Source organism: Aquarana catesbeiana, linkage group LG05 (genome assembly GCF_042186555.1).
Source record: "Aquarana catesbeiana isolate 2022-GZ linkage group LG05, ASM4218655v1, whole genome shotgun sequence".
In the NCBI taxonomy this organism is placed as follows: domain Eukaryota; kingdom Metazoa; phylum Chordata; class Amphibia; order Anura; family Ranidae; genus Aquarana; species Aquarana catesbeiana.
Genome location: NC_133328.1, coordinates 390,975,377 through 390,991,902, shown reverse-complemented (window position 1 = coordinate 390,991,902; position 16,526 = coordinate 390,975,377). Strand labels below are relative to the sequence as shown.

Below are 16,526 nucleotides of genomic sequence, written 5' to 3'. Positions count from 1 at the left end.
TCTTTTCAAAGGGTGGGAGGGATTATCAGAATATGGAAGGCCTCTAATAAGGTGGCCTCCAAGTACCGCCTTTCCACGTGAATGAGTAAGGGGTGCATAGTACCCCTACTCGTTCACAAAAAACATGACCATGTAAGTGAATGGGTTAGGTGACATCAGTGGTTGGTAATGACGCAGAGAGTGGGATCTGTCACCTTCGTCCACGTTCTAAACATTTGTCATTTGGACAATCTCGATCCAGCAATGTGCACAAGAGCAGCTGCTCTACCAGCTCTCTCCCTCCTCATTGGCCCAGACACAGAAGTGGGAGCCAATCACAGCCAGTGAAGAAGGGGCGGGGCTGAGCCCCTTTCTGTGAGTCAATGGACACACAGAACGGGGCTCAAGAGCGAACACACAAGAATGTCCCCATAGCAAGCAGCTTCCTATGATGGCACACTGAGAAGAGGAGGAGCCAGGAGGGCCAGCAGGAGAGCCAGGAGGGACCCCAGGAGGGTCGGGGCTGCTCTGTGCAAAACCACTGCACACAGTAGGTGAGTATAACATGTTTAAGATAAAAAAAATTTTAAAAAAATCCTTTAGTATTAAACCCAAAAGCAAACATTTATTATATTGCAGCTTACCAATTCTTAGATGTGATGGCTGCATTAATTTAGTTTATTTTCACCTGGTGATCCATTTGCAGATCGCAATTCAGATCGCAATGGGTTGCCTGTGCACAGCTCTGAGGTGGATGCATGCACAGCAAAAATGGCCTCAGCATGGAGGACAGGTCTCCATGCACATCTGAATAAGCCCATAGGCCTGGTTTAAACTATTGTGGGTGGGTGTGGGAATCGCACCTGTTCCCGCACCCGCAGCCAAAATGTGCTGCTGTTTAAAAACATGCAGGGCTCACATTCGTTCTTAATGACATGACGACACATCGAAAAACACAGCACACTTGCAGGTGCCGTAACCCCTGGGAAATGTGTGATTCCCCGGCCAATTCCTTGGCAAATGGGCATATTTTCTTTCTTTATTTTTCATACATAATACTTACAAGGAAGGGCTGGAACGCATATTGGTTACTAGAGAGAGGCCTGGAACGCACACGGGGCCGCCATTTTGGCGATACCCGGAAGTGCATGTAAACAAGCGGCACATGCCGGATTCTCATCAAAGGGGGTCTTGGTTTCTATAAAAGTGAGTATGGCAGCAGTGGTAGAGTACCCCAGAGGAAGTCTGAGTAGACGTAACGCGTCAGGAGACTCCACTGCCTGCCATTTATTATAAGCGCTTTTTTAACATGGAGAATGTAAGTGTTTTACTTTAATTAAATTTTATTTTACAAAAACGGTATTATACTATGTGGCCCCTTTTTTACCTTCTATGAGCTACTACGAAACTGGGCCATACACGGGAGAATTGTGCCGGGAGCCTTAGAAACATCTGGATTTCATATTGTTCCACTGAGAGACCCCACCTTATTGCCTGGTGGCAATACAAGCATTACTGACTCAAGGGACATATGTCTCTATGAGTCCAACGGTTCCGGTAAGCCTGCATTGCTTCCATACGGGGGATCCAATTTTTGTGCATTACTTCTTTCCATTTCATCTATGTGGTGTGTGAGCACCACCATCTGTTTGGGACTTTTTTGGTCATCAGATTTTTTATATAACAGATACATATTGAAGTACTTTTCAGTACCAGTTTGAACGCATGGTGTTATGAACAACTGTTTGATATATCCTCTTTTGCCATCTCATTAGTTTTTGTCATCCAAACTAGCGCTACACTATATATACCTGCACTGTTTACAAATTTCCTTTTTTTGTTGTGTGAGCTGCTATCACTGAGTAAGCGCGGTGTCTTTGGACATATTTATTCCCCGGCCACTGCATTTTTAAAATGGCGGAGGAACCTTTTGCCTGCATGAAATACAGGCACAGCAGCCCCACGCAAAACGCGGGCCGCACTTGTGTGAACTAGGCCTAAATATGTAACAATACATACAGATATATAACCTTATATGCCAACAGAACTGTTCAGATAAAACAAGGAAAATTGGCATAATATGAATGGTTTGTAGTATAATTAATGATAGCAGCAAATTCCTCACAGAACATAAACGCAATTTTTTTCTCACTGCTCACATGTGACTGAACAAATTATGACAGCAATGAGGCTTCTAGTGAAACAACAACAGCTGTTTGTAGATTCTTCTTGGACCTTCCTCTACTTACACCATATGTAACACAAATGCTCCAAAGCATCATTTCAACCTTTACCAGCTAGTCTCATTTTTACTATGGGTAAGACTGGCCCAATGCTGGCCAATGTTTTCAAGCTACACATCCAGTTCTAGCACATGTTGCAATGATAAACTGCAAGTGTAGAAAAAACCTGATCTCCATAAAATCAGAATAGACGTGTGCTCCATCAGAAAGTCGGCCAAGTCAATAACCACTGTTGGGCAGGTCCTGATAATGCAACAATTGGAGCCTACACACTCAGGTCTCCCACAGCCCTTTGCACTGTGTAATATTGTAATAAGGTTCCATTTTTTTCATTGTAATTTTTTAAAATTTAAAGCTAAGCCCTGGTACACACTACTGCACCCTGGGTTCTGCATGTAGGCAGCACATGCATTTTAAATGGGCTGCCGAACCTGCAGAAAGATAGGAAGTCCCTGGCCTTTTTTTTTTTTCTATCTACTGTATCTATTGTACCAGATGATTTCGGCAGATATTCAGCTTGCATATACAGGGCTTTCACTTGCATGAACACACCTGTAGCATTAATGCGTGTTTTGGACACATTGCACAGGTGTTTAAGTCACGTCATGTGATTCTCTATTAGATTTATTTTTATTTTTTAGGGCTCGTTTACATTTGTGGAAAGGGAACCAGGTGAAATAAACCTCAGGCTGAAGAAGAGGCGAGATACCTGTCCTGTCGGCAGTCCTATCCATCTCACAGCTGTGCCCTGCTATCACTGAATCAGCTAAGCTTTTGGCCAAGGCACAGGTGTCCCTATCAGAGATTGCGGGCTTCCTCATTGTGCATTGACCCAACGCTATTCCACCATCCATCTTTTACTTAAACTCCCGAGTGCATTTCTTTTGTTTTTTTTAATACATTTTTTGAATTTGACTTTCTACACTATGCAGGCTTTGCGCTGTGTCTTTTCCCTCCCATTTTTGCATTAGATCGAGTTTCCCCTCCAGGTCACTCAGCTGCATCTCATGCTTAGGCTAGGTACGCATTCGTTTTTTTTTTTCATTCAACCCAGCAGGCTGAACAAAAAAAAATGTGAGAGGTTAGTGCGGCAATCTCCCCCGCTGTGCTATTGTGTACTGACAGGGGGACTAACCCAACCCCCCCCCCCCCCCCCCCCCAAACACCACGCCAGAACACACTGATCAGTGCTCCAACCCATTGGCTGCTGATCGGCTGTTGGTTTTCCACCATGCCCATTCGACGGAAGCCAAGCAGGCAGCTGTACACACTGTCTGAATGTCGCCCGATGCCTGCTAAACTGGCCAATATTTAGATTGTGTGTACCCGGCTTTAGTTAGATCAACCTTTCCCTAATTAGTGTGAAGCTACCCACAAACCTGAGTGTTCCTGAGGTTGTGCTCATTTGAGATCCTATTGACTACCTGTTATATTCATTGCGTTATATCTTAGGCCTCATGCACACTGGACGTTAAAATAACGTTATAAAAACGTCAGTAGCTTTGCGGTGAGTTTTTCAACTTTTTTGAAATAGCGTTTTCTAGCGTTTATTAGCATTTTTCCACTTTTTTTTGAAGAAAAAAAAAAAAATTTTTTTTCAATGGATCAAAAAATGTTAAAAAACGCTGGTGAGCAACGGTTTAACAACGTTTATCAGAGTTAGAGTTTTTAAAGTTAAAAAACGTCTGTCAGAACCCACTGGTTTTGAGGTTTTTTTTACTGCTCAAAAACACCACTGCTCAAAACTGCTGATAACAGCCTATGTGTGCATGGACACATAGGATAACATGATGGAGAGTTTAATGACTGTAGAAAAAAATGTCTACAGCCAAAAACAGCTGCTGTAAAAACGTCAAAAAACATCCAGTGTGCATGAGGCTTTACAGTCTTATGACATGATTAGTCAGCTTTCACAGATGGCAGGTATGATGAGTGCTGAAGACCCTTTTGAAGTGATCACGGGACCTTACTTTCTTTAGTTTACATAAGGGTGAATAGGCCCTAACAGATTTGCCTGTGTGTGGCCAATTTTAGCAGGCTATTAGTTTAGAAAATCTGTAGGCAATTAAAGAACAGTTAGTTTTCCTTTACCTAATTTCCACTGTGTAACCCTAATGTAGCTGACAGATGAACCATGGCACTTGGTTCAATAAAAAATGTTTTGAGAAAACCCCACTGGTGATGTCAGTTGTACAGCAGAACAGTCTTAAATAGAGAACTACTGATTGTGGCCCATTTGTCTCTCCACCTTTCACTATTCCCTCAACAATGTGTCAAGGAAAAGCGGGTGAGAACAATTGTTTGTGAAAAAACATGAAAACCAGCCTTTAGCCTACCTTCACACCTGCGCAATACAGCCATAGCACCCCAACATGCAAGTACAGTATCTGACAACATGGTGCACGGAGATACAAAAATGTTGCAGGTGTATTAAAACCTAAGATGTGGTGCAAAAAAAAAGAAGAACCAGATGGAATTGTACACAGAAGCTATAAATAAAAAACATGTAAAACTTGAACAGGACACACAGAAAACATGGTTAATGGCTAAATTGGCAGTGTTTTTTATTTAAGGGGTGACCCCAATATTTATTAACCACCATAAAATGAACTCAGCCTAGCCTCAGGGCACAGGCCAAATTATAATCCAGCACTAGGCTAGAGGACTTAGGCCTTGTACACACACGATACAAAAATCTGAAGGGAAAATTCGTAAGACGAGCTGTCTGCAGATTTTCGGATGGTTAGTACAGTACTTTCGACAGCCGATTTGATTTTTTTCATCAGACAAAAGCTGGATGTGTCGGCTATAACATTTTTGTTGGATGTGAACTCAATGTCTGATTTTCGGATGGTCAGTACAGAAATCGTCACACAAAAGTCGCAAGTACAAACACACATGATCAGAATCAAGGAACGACTGGGAAGAGTTCGGTCTTGTAAACTACCATTCGTAATCTAGAAATAATATTCGTGACACAGCAATTAATGAAATGGCGAAATGCAGCGCACATTCTCATCTTCTTTAACGAGATAATAATGAAGCTACTTTGCTGGTGATACTGATGTAGTTATGCCAAACTCATTTTAAAGGCATTTGTTTTGTACGATTTGAAAATCGCAAATCAACACTCACCAAACTTCTACTAACACGAAATTAGCAGAAGGGACCCAAAGGGTGGCGCTTGAGAAATGAATTTCCCCTTTATACTCTCATAGTACATCACTACGTTCATGTTTGTCAAATGACAATTTGCAGATAGTATGCTCGACAAAATCCTGCACACTCACTTTTTACCAAAATTAGACGCTCGGTCATACAACAATCAAACCGTGTGTACAAGGCCTCAGATTCCATTTACACTAGTGCAATTTCTCTTGAATCTGCCATTGTGTTGCAATGCACGACAATGGATATCACATTCTCTCTGGTGTCTGTTCACACCAAAGCAACATGATGCACTGCAATTTTTTTTTTAATGTGCAGGTGAAGCACAGTGCATTTTTACCATATAGACTTCACGTCTGTTTCACACTAGTGCGATTTCAGATGTGGCTTGAGTCACACAGAATCACATGACAATTAAAATCATATTACTCTCTATGGTGTCTGTTCCTATCAATGCAGCACAGCATGGCGCATTTTTGGAAAAAGGTACAGTGCTATTTTGGCGCAACTGCAGTGAGACTTGATTCCATAAACTTCAATGTAACACTAAAAACGCATGTACATGTATTTTTGACACGTTTTTGCATGTATTTGCAGGTTGTTAAGGTTTCTTAACAAACTGAATCAAAAACACATTATAATCATATAAAAAAACGCAACCAAGTTGTACTATGTAATCGCACTGAAAACTGGATCAAATCACAGCTGCACTAGTATGAATCTAGAGAGTGTATGAAAAATGCATGCACATTTGTTTTCGATGCTTTTTTGGCATGGTTCTTTGCTTAACCAGTCTCCTTTTTTAACAATAAAAAAAAACTCACAAAAGTATGAAAATGCATCAAAAGGTTGTGATACAACGTGCAAAAACGAATTACATAAATGCATTGAAAAATGCATAATTATGCAGCTGCACTAGTGAGAACCCAGGCTTACCCTCACCTTGACTGTAAACCGTTTGTAAAGAAAGTGAGGAAAGGTGAGGAGCTGCTCCTCGGGTGGTGTGGTGCCTCAGCAAAGGATAGGGGTTGGATTTACAATGCAGTAGGCATGAGGCAAAAAAGTCCACCACAAGAAGCCTTTCTGCCACTGGCGGGTCCTGGAACTCCTTGGACCAATTACGGTAACCTGTGACTGCAAAATGGAGAAGGAAACAGATTGCCTCCCTGTGCAATCCTGTGGGAGTCTCAACTAAATGCTAAGGGTGCGTTGTCATTCTTTCTACTTTCCATCAGTGCACTGCAGTTTAATGTGGGCTTGAGTGCCGGTTCACACTGCAGCGATGTGGGAACTCTGGCAATCCACTGCGGGTTCCTGTATCGCATGTCTCCCAGTGGCAGTTCACACTGCCCTATGCGAACTGCTGGGAGTGTCAATTGAAAGTTAATGACACCCCCAAATCTGTTTGCATATCGCAGTGCCATGAGTGTTTGCAAATTTTGGACCAATCAGTGTTTGTGAACACCCATGCCATCCGATTCTGCTGCAGTCCAAAAAAAAAAGGGTCCTGTGCGAGTTTGGTCCGAATGCGATGCAAATTCAGCCATACTATCTGTACGGCTGAAATCGCATCGCACAGAGATCGCATGTGATTTGCACTGCAGTGTAGTGCACATCACATGCGATGTCGGACATTGCACCAGTGGGAACAGGCCCTTAAGGTAAGTTGCAAGGGCCCATTTATGCATTCATGTTTTGCGCTGTCATACAACACAGGCATGACTGGGCCCCAAGGCACTGATCTGGAGAAGTATACAGGTAGTTCTCACTATTTTGATCAGCAACTCAAAGTATTAAAACCAGTGGATCAGGAAAACAGCCAGGCAACTAGAGTTTTTAGAACAATAAAATCCTTTGTACCTCACATCACAGGTTTTCCTTTATCCTTTCATTGGCAACCGTATTATCTGGAACACAATGAAATCACAGTGTTTGCTAAGAACGTGCCTGCCATTGCTCAATAGCATACTACTCCAATCTCCCAGTAGTTCAAGAGTTTGCATGTTCTCTTTGTACTTGTTTGGGTTTCCTCCGGGTACTTGGTTTTCCAACCACACTCCAAAGATATGCTGGTAGGTTAATTGGTTTCTGTCTAAATTGGTCCTATTAGGTTTATGTATAAATGTGAGGTACGGACTTAAGACCATAAGCTACTTGAGGGTAGAGACTGGTGTGAATGTGCAATATATGTGTGGTCTTAATTGTAGGTGATATGGAAATACCTGAAATAAACAACTAAATAAAATGTAACTTGGACATTTTGTTTACCTGCAAAAGCTACCCTTGTGTAGACACTCAAAAAGAACTGCTTCTGGGTGACACTCTGTAGTGTTCCTCTTCTCACTTTCCTCAGTTTTCAAATGAATGTTTATGCTGGGAGGTGAGGGGAGGAGCTCGGCCAGTACAGACTGTAATTCGGAGAGGGTTATAACTTACAAGAAGGGAGGCGACTGTGCCAAGGAACTGAGTCTTCTGAGGTAGTCAAATTTTCCTAAGTCTGTTACACTGAGCATGTAATAAACAAAATATACATATATATTGTAACAAGGCAAGAGACCAGTCTTGTAGAGTGGGAGAATTATCATTTTATCTCTTGAGTTAATCCCCTTTTTAATGCATGCCAATATTCTGTTTGTTGTGTTAGCAGCAGCTTGGCATTGCATGCCATTGCTGAGCCTATCATCTACTAGGACCCCCAGGTCCTTTTCCATCCTAGATTCCCCCAGAGGTTCTCCCCCCAGTGTATAGATTGCATTCATATTTTTGCCACCCAAATGCATTATTTTACATTTTTCCACATTAAACCTCATTTGCCATGTAGTTGCCCATCCCATTAATTTGTTCAGACCCTCTTGCAAGGTTTCTACATCCTGCGGAGAAGTTATTGCCCTGCTTAGCTTAGTATTGTCCGCAAATACAGAGATTGAACTCCCATCCTCCAGGTCGTTTATGAACAAAATAAATAGGATTGGTCCCAGCACAGAACCCTGGGGGACTCCACTTTCCACCTCTGACCATTCCGAGTATTCCCCATTTATCACTACCCTCTGAACTCGCCCTTGTAGCCAGTTTTCAATCCATGTACTCACCCTATGGTCCATGCCAATGGACCTTACTTTGTTTATTAAAAACGACTAAGCCTTAGATAAGATGTAACACAATTCTCAGGAGCAGAGCTCAAACTGACTGACTAACATCACTGTGATGCAGCGAGTCCCTGTATTATCCTACAAAACATTTTTCTACACATGATTACGTCTTCAAGGATTCTTTTGACCTTCTTTATTCACCTCAACCTAAATCATTGTGTTCCAAGGGTAAGCAGAAGCAGCTCTAAATACAGTAAATTATGCTAGCAGAGAAGTTTTCAGACACAGGATCCCAGTTGCAACTAAAGTGTATAATACACTATACAGTGGGGAAAATAATTATTTGATACCCTGCAGATTTTGTAAGTTTGTCTATTACAAAGGAATGTAGTGTCTATAATTTTTTATCATAGGTGTATTTTAAATGATGGAGATAGAATATCAAATAAAAATCCAGAAAAAAATCCCCAAGCAAAATATGACTTGGTGGAGAAACCCTTGTTGCCAAGCACAGAGGTAAGACATTTCTTGTAGTTGGTTACCAGGTTTGCACACATCTCAGGAGGGATTTTGGTCCACTCTTCTTTACAGATCTTTTCTATATCCTTCAGGTTTCTTGGCTGTCGCTTAGCTAAACAAAGTTTTAGCGCCCTCCATAAATTTTCTATGAGATTTAGGTCTGGAAACTGGCTAGGCCACTCCATGACCTTAATGTGCTTCTTCTTGAACCATTCCTTTGTTGCCTTGGTGGTATGTTTTGGGTCATTGTCATGCTGGAACACCCATCCACAACCCATCTTCAGTGTTCTGGCTGAGGGAAGAAGGTTCTCATCCAAGATTTTACATGACCCCATCCATTGGTCCCTCAATGCGGCAAAGTCAGCGTATACTTTTAGCAGAGAAACAGCCCCAAATCATCAGGTTTCCACCTCCGTGCTTGACTTAAGGGATGGTGTTCTTAGGGTCATAGTCAGCATTTTTCTCCCTCCAAACACGGCGAGTCGAGTTAATGCCAAAGAGCTCAATTTTGGTCTTATCTGACCACAGCACTTTCTCCCAGGCCTTCTCTGAATCATTTAACTGTTCATTAGCAAACTTCAGACAGGCCTGTACATTCGCCTTCTGGAGGAGGGGAATCTTGTGGGCACTGCAGGATTTTAATCCATGGTGGTGTATTATGTTACCAATGGTTTGTTTGGTGATTGTGGTCCCAACTGCCTAGAGATCATTCACAAGCTCCTCCGATATAGTTCTGGGCTGAACCCTCACTTTTCCCATGATCATCCTTACGCCATGAGGCAAAATCCTGCATGGAGCTCCAGAACCGGGCAATTGATGGTTATTTTGTATTTTTTTTTCATTTGCGAATAATTGCTCCAACAGTTGTCTCCTTCTCACCAAGCTTCTTGCTGATGATCATGTAGCCCATTGCAGCCTTGTGCAGGTCTACAATCTTGTCCTTGATGTCCTTTGACAGCCCTTTGGTCTTGCCCATGTCTGAATGGAAGAAAGATTCTGTGGACAGGTGTCTTTTATACACATAACAATGTTGTCATTAGAAGCGCCTTCTTAAATGGACAGGACTAAACTGTGTACCACATGAGCACATACGGTAGCCAGTCTGTAGGAGCCACAATTACTGTTAGGGGATAGGGGATCAATTACTTATTTTACTCTTTGAACTACATCGATTTATAACATTTTTATCATGTGTCTCTATCATTTAAAATACACATAAGGTAAAAATTATAGACCCTTAATTTCTTTGTAAGTGGGAAAACTTACAAAATCTGCAGGTGATCAAATAATTATTTTCCCCACTGTACAGTATATCAAACAATAAAGCAGGTAAAACCATTTACAGCAAAGACAACCAAACCTCAGCACTCAATAAAAAGGGATGGCGTCCGTTCCAGGGACTGCACGCACCCCTAAAGAGGAGACACATTATGGATACACATCATGGAAGAGGGCATCTGGTGAGAGCAAAGAGACCAAGAAGCATCATAAGGTATAATACACTACGCCTCAGACTATACATTAAACAGTACATAATACGGGATACAGTTAAAAGGCACATATCAATACTAGTTGTTGTATTAGGACAACTGGCTGACAGGTTCTTCCTGTTGGTGGATGTCTATTTTTGATGATTCTGAATGTGTTTGGTCCTGCCCAGTGCAGCTGATGGAGGGAAGGAGTTCAGGCTTTTTAATAGTATTTAAATGGTGGCCTCAGTAAGTTGGATCAGCTCTGAGGAAGGGAGTGTGTCTCCCGAAACGCATCAGCTTTCCAACCACAGAGATTGTTATCCCTGACATCCCTGAGTTGTGTATGACATGCATTTTAACTTCTTCTGTTTGTGGGTATGTCTTTGCCGTTTAAAAAAAATTTCATTGGTGTTGAAGGTAATGCACTAGACTTTTTTTTTTCTTCGTAAAAACCATTTAAAGAGTCGGTGTCCCATGTAGTTTAATCACTTCAAGACCAGGAACTTTCACCCCCTTTCAGTCCAGGCCACTTTTCAGCTTTCAGCATGGTCACACTCTGAATGACAACTTGTCAGACTTTGTACCCAAATTATATTTTTCATTAGGGACAATATGACTGGCGTGGTGGTGATCAGGGACATTGTAACTGGTTTGGTGGTGATCAGGGACACTAGACTGGTGTAACGATGACCAGGGATACGCTAACTAGTGTGGGGGTGATCAGGGAACTGTACCATGGTGTAGTGGTGATCAGGGACACTGTACCTGGTGTAGTGGTGATCAGGGACACTGTACCTGGTGTAGTGGTAATCAGGGACACTGTACCTGGTGTAGCGGTTATAAGGAACACTGTAACTGGTGTGGTGGTGATCAGGGGCACTAGGACTGGTGTAGCGGTGATCAAGGACATTGTGACAGGTGCAGCAGTGATTAGGGACACTGACTAGTTACAGTATGTAAAAATAAATAAAAATTGAATTTTTTTACTTTTTTTTACATATGGTCAGCAGAGCAGTGCAGTGTTACCACAGTGACACTGTAGTGCTCTGCGGAGGTGATCAGATTTTTTTTTTCAAACAATTGCTTATTACAGGATGAAGACTGTAATAAGAACTGGGTAAGACTGTTCAAAGGTTTCAATTCTGAATCCTTGTTTACTACTGTGAAGCTTTAAATGGTTACAGCTTTTAAATGGTACAGGGCCACTGTTATTTTGCTTTAGTACAATGGGATTGCTGTGACCAATCACAGAGATCACACAGTAGTAAACAGTCACAGTCTTGTTTAACTGTGATCGTTGGTCACAGCGATCACATGGTATCAGGGCTGCTCACAGCAGCCAAGTACAATGATCTGTGAGCTCAGTCTCATTGCTGAGCACTCTAGAGAGCAGCTGACATATACATATAGTTTTGTCCATCGGCGCTGCTCCCATCCTACCTTACATATACAGTGGCTTGACAGGAGGTGATTAAAGTGTGCTCCAATACATAATGAAGCCCAGTTATACAATACAGAGTCAAATTCATCTTAAGGGAATAAACATCCATGATCCGCCAGGAACCCATTAGGTTAAAAGGTAAGAGGAGAATCGGTCTAAGGACTCAATTTTTTTTTGAACTTTTCAAAGATCACAAAGTAGTGTATATAAGCTGGTAAAGTGGAAAGACTACATTAATGAATCGTTTCCACTCTGCAGGGTTGGCGGTAGAGCTCTTTTCCAGGTGATTAAAATAATATTTTTGCCTTAAAAATAGAGAGTACACATCAGCTTTTTGGTATGGGAACCAAACAGGAGATCCCCCACCAGCCCCAACAGACGGTCTAGATCCTGGGACACATAAGATTTGGAAGACCAACCAACTCAAGAAATTTACACACTTGTGACCAAAAGCTGTGAATCAGGGGTCACAACCAGAAAACAGGACAAGAAGTCTGCCTCCTGACCACATAAGCTGAAGTAGAGGGGAGAAACTCTAAACCCTAGACTATACATGTGTTGGGGTGTGTGATAGATTTGATGGATCAGTTGTATCAGCCTGTCTATGGAGCAAACCACTGATGCCACATATGTTTCATCAGCATTCTACCAATCTTCTTCAGAGAGCTGAGGGATCACCCCATGCCATTTGGCTTTAGCACTTAAGAGGGGGAGACAATGTCAACCTAGTGTTAAGGAGGACAGTTTTTCTAAAGGGGTCTGTTGAAGTGTTACTGTGAGAGGCTGAAATTGCGTCTTAACTGCATGTCACAGCTGGAGATTCAAGAAAAAAAAAAAACTATTTGATGGTACCTCAAAATCTGTCTGTAAAGTAAGAAAATCTTTCATTTTGCCTTCCTGAAATATTGGTGCAGAAACTTTAGGCCCCCGGAGGACCAGAAGCCTAGACTGAGTACTGTGAGGAACTCGTAGAGAAGGGGATTCCCCCCCCCCCATATGGGGTTGGTAATGGAGGAGCTCCAGTCAGTGATGAAATCTTTTAATCCAGGGTTCCTCAACCAGAAATACCCATACCATCTTAAAACATAGGATCCTAATGATGTGGGGGATGGGATTGGAGAAATAAGAGAAACATTGAAACAGAATTTTCTCCATTATTAAACATGAAATCGAAGAGAAGAAATTGTCTTGAAATGTCAGATGGCACACAACAAACATTATCACTAACCATACCTCAAATGTTTTGATTGCATAACAACAAAAAAACACACCAGTTGTAGCTAGCTTGTGTATATGAGGTTTGTTCTCTTATGTAAGTAAAATTTGATAACATCATTATTTTTGTTTAGCTGTATTGTTCCAGGATATGCGCAAGTAAAACCAAGTTACTGATATCTTTTGCAGTCAATACTGGTACTGGTATGACAGTCTAACAAAGGGGCTATGGGGACATACTGGGCAATCCACATGGGGTCTGTAATTATAAAAATGTTAACAACCCCTGTTTTAGTTCATCACTGTTGAATTAAAGTAAATATGCCAATGCGTCATACAAAGCCAAGACCCCACATACTTTGGTGCTACATACTACTTTTCGTTCTCCATCCTACTCCTCCAACCTTAACGATTCCATGAAAACGCTGACTATTCTAGAAAATGCTCTTTGTATATGGCCATCTACTCCCCCACTTCTGACAGTGCACTAAGGCTGATATGTGGCACCACAACTTTCCTGCCACGCACCATACCAGATTACTAGTAAAAACTCCAATTTCATTTCTTTTATTACATTTGTTTTGAAGGCTTGACTAATACTTTACAAAATGCTTTATATAATCCAATAAAATATCTATAGACTTTACAAACTACTGCAAGCCTTGGTGTGTAAGCCTGTTTTGGCAACTTAAATAATCCAAAGAATCGCCACCCCTAATGCTTTCTGCTGGCTCGTCACATTTGTTAATTTGCTTTGAGCATCAAGAGTTTCCCCGAGACTAACAAACAGAGCACTACTACTGCCAAACCAAGTGTATTCAGGAAGTCCTTTGCTTGACAAACTCTTTCCATACATAATCAGTCAATCTACTGTACACCAAATTTTCGTTGCATTAACATGCAGATGTAAAAGACTTAAAAACAAAAGGCTCTATAGAAAAGCATAAAAATCAGTTCTTAGCTGTACATTTCCATCTGAAGTTTTATATTTAATGTCTTTAAAATGCTACCACCAATTTTGGGAATTATGACAAACATACCAGCAGTGGTGGTTTCCTGACTAAGCATACTTATTTCTTGATTCAGCAATGCAGGTTCCTCCCATCTCTCCCTTCAGCCTGCTGGACAATAAATCAACATTGGAAACGGTAATGGTAAACCAGAAAACTAGAGTGATCTTCCTAAGGGTCCTTTCACATCGAATACAGTGGGAGGCAGTTGGATGAACTTTGGACTGCACTCCAACCGCATAGACAGTCCAAAATCCAGGCTATGCTATGGGCGTAGTTCACACCAGTGATGGCGAACCTTTCACCCCAGATGTTTTGGAACTACATTTCCCATGATGCTCATCTACACTGCAGAGTGCATGAGCATCATGGGAAATGTAGTTCCAAAACATCTGGGGTGCCAAGGTTTGCCATCACTGGTTCGCACCATTGCAGTGCGGTGTAGACAAGTACAGCATGCTGCACCACTTTTCCGCACAGCAAACACATAAAACACATAAAACACATAAAACACATAAAACACATGTAAATGCACTGCAAAGGGAAAGAAAGAAGAATGAAGTGACCTCACAGGACACATGCAGATAGAAAAACGTGCTTCAACTGCATGCATAGGTACAAGGAAAAAACGTGCAGTTACTGGTGTGAAAGGGGTAGCACAGAAATTGACAAATCCCTAAGCAGGTAAAACGTTAACCAGTTGCCGCCCCCCCCCCTCCCCCCCCATAGCAGATCGCACATTATATATATACACACACAGACATATATACACACACGTGATCCTGCACCTCCGGGTATCAGGGGCAAGTGCGCGCCGCTTGTGACTCGCTCCAGCTGTGATTCTGCACAGCAGGAGCCGAACAGTGGGTCCCGCTGACTCGATGTCCGCCAGCACTTGCTGATTGTTCGGTACAGACGCAGAACAGAGTCTGCCTATGTAAACAAGGCAGATTGCTGTTCTGTCAGTAAGGAAGGCATGGATCTTGTGTTCCTGCAAAGCAGAAACATGGATCCATGCCTTCCCCTCATAAAAGCACCTCCCTCCCACACTACACTAAAACACTAGCTAGGCACACAGTTAACCCTTTGATCGCCCCTGATGTTAACCCCTTCCCAGCCAGTGTCATTAGTAGAGTGACAGTGCATATTTTTAGCACTGATCACTGTATTACTGGTTCCCAAAAAGTGTGTTAAACGTATCAGTTAGTGTCCAATTTGTCTGCCGCGATATTGCAGTCCTGCTATAAGTCGCTGATCACCGCCATTACTAGTGAAAAATAAATAAACAAACAAAAATAACATAAATATATTCCATAGTTTGTAGAAGCTAAAACATTTGCGCAAATCAATTAATATACGCTTATTCGGATCTTTTTTACCAAAAATATGTAGCAGAATACACATTGGCCTAAATTGATGAAGAAATTTGATTTTTACATTTTTATATTGGATATGTTTTATAGCAAAAAGTTAAAAAATATATTTTTTTTTTATCAAAGTTGTTAGTCTTTTTTTTGTTTATAGCACAAAAAATTTAAAAAAAACTCAAAGGTGATCAAATACTACCAAAAGAAAGCTCTATTTGTGGGGGAACAAGGACACAAAATTTGGGTACAGTGTTGCACGGCCGCGCAATTGTCAGTTAAAGTAACCCAGTGCAGTTTAGCAAAAAATGGCCTGGTCATGAAGAAGGGCAAATCTTCCGGAGGTCAAGTGGTTAAAAATGAATAAAACAAAAAAATACAAAAAAAAAGGCACCTTTTTTTTTTTTTTTTTTGCTAGAGCGAATTCAATTAGGGAAAAAGGTACTCACCACTTTCAACCACAAATACATGTGGATATTGCAATGTTCCATTCTCATATGCAACAGCCATTTTTGAACATCTTTGCTCTCTTCTCAGAAAAAACAAAATGCCTAGCAGCTGTTAAGTGTGGTGTGAAGTCAGACTCTGTTCTCCACATACCATATCATGATTTAATTGTCAGGAAAGTACCTAAAGATCATGCAGTAACTAATAGTGAAACAGAAAGCAGTTCCTTCCTCCTTTCATCAGCTGTGCCAGATAAATCAGAATAAACTTTAGTGGGAAGTTTGGAAGTATTTCATGCGTATTACTAGGGAAAAATGTTAAAGGGCCCATTTACTTCTTTGTTGCATGTTATAGCAGAACTTTAAAAAAAAAAAAGTTGGGAAACAGGTAGGATTTTTAATGTAGAAGAGACATATCTACATGCCTCTTCTGCACTAAAACTTCTTACCTGCCTGTCTGTCGCTGTACACTTAGCTGTACATACATAGTTCAGGGCACAATTTTGGCAATGCCGAGATGACGTCACCTTTGCCCAGCTAACTGAAACAGCCATAGATCAGGACCTGGAAAGCCTCCCCT

At 41.5% G+C, this 16,526-nt stretch overlaps 1 protein-coding gene across 4 annotated transcripts in view; it reads right to left on the bottom strand.

Annotated features, from left to right (window-relative positions):
• HIVEP1 (HIVEP zinc finger 1) overlaps positions 1–16,526 on the bottom strand; it is a 243,681-nt gene that overhangs the window by 155,623 nt on the left and 71,532 nt on the right. Inside the window, exon 1 of one of the 4 annotated variants that reach the window (XM_073631066.1) lies at positions 15,950–16,086. The exons of the other annotated variants lie outside the window; for them this stretch is intronic. Coding sequence (XP_073487167.1) covers positions 15,950–16,010 — 61 coding nt within the window. The 5' untranslated portion in view covers positions 16,011–16,086. Of the gene's footprint in view, positions 1–15,949; positions 16,087–16,526 lie in introns of those variants that run through there. 4 annotated transcript variants of the gene reach the window in all.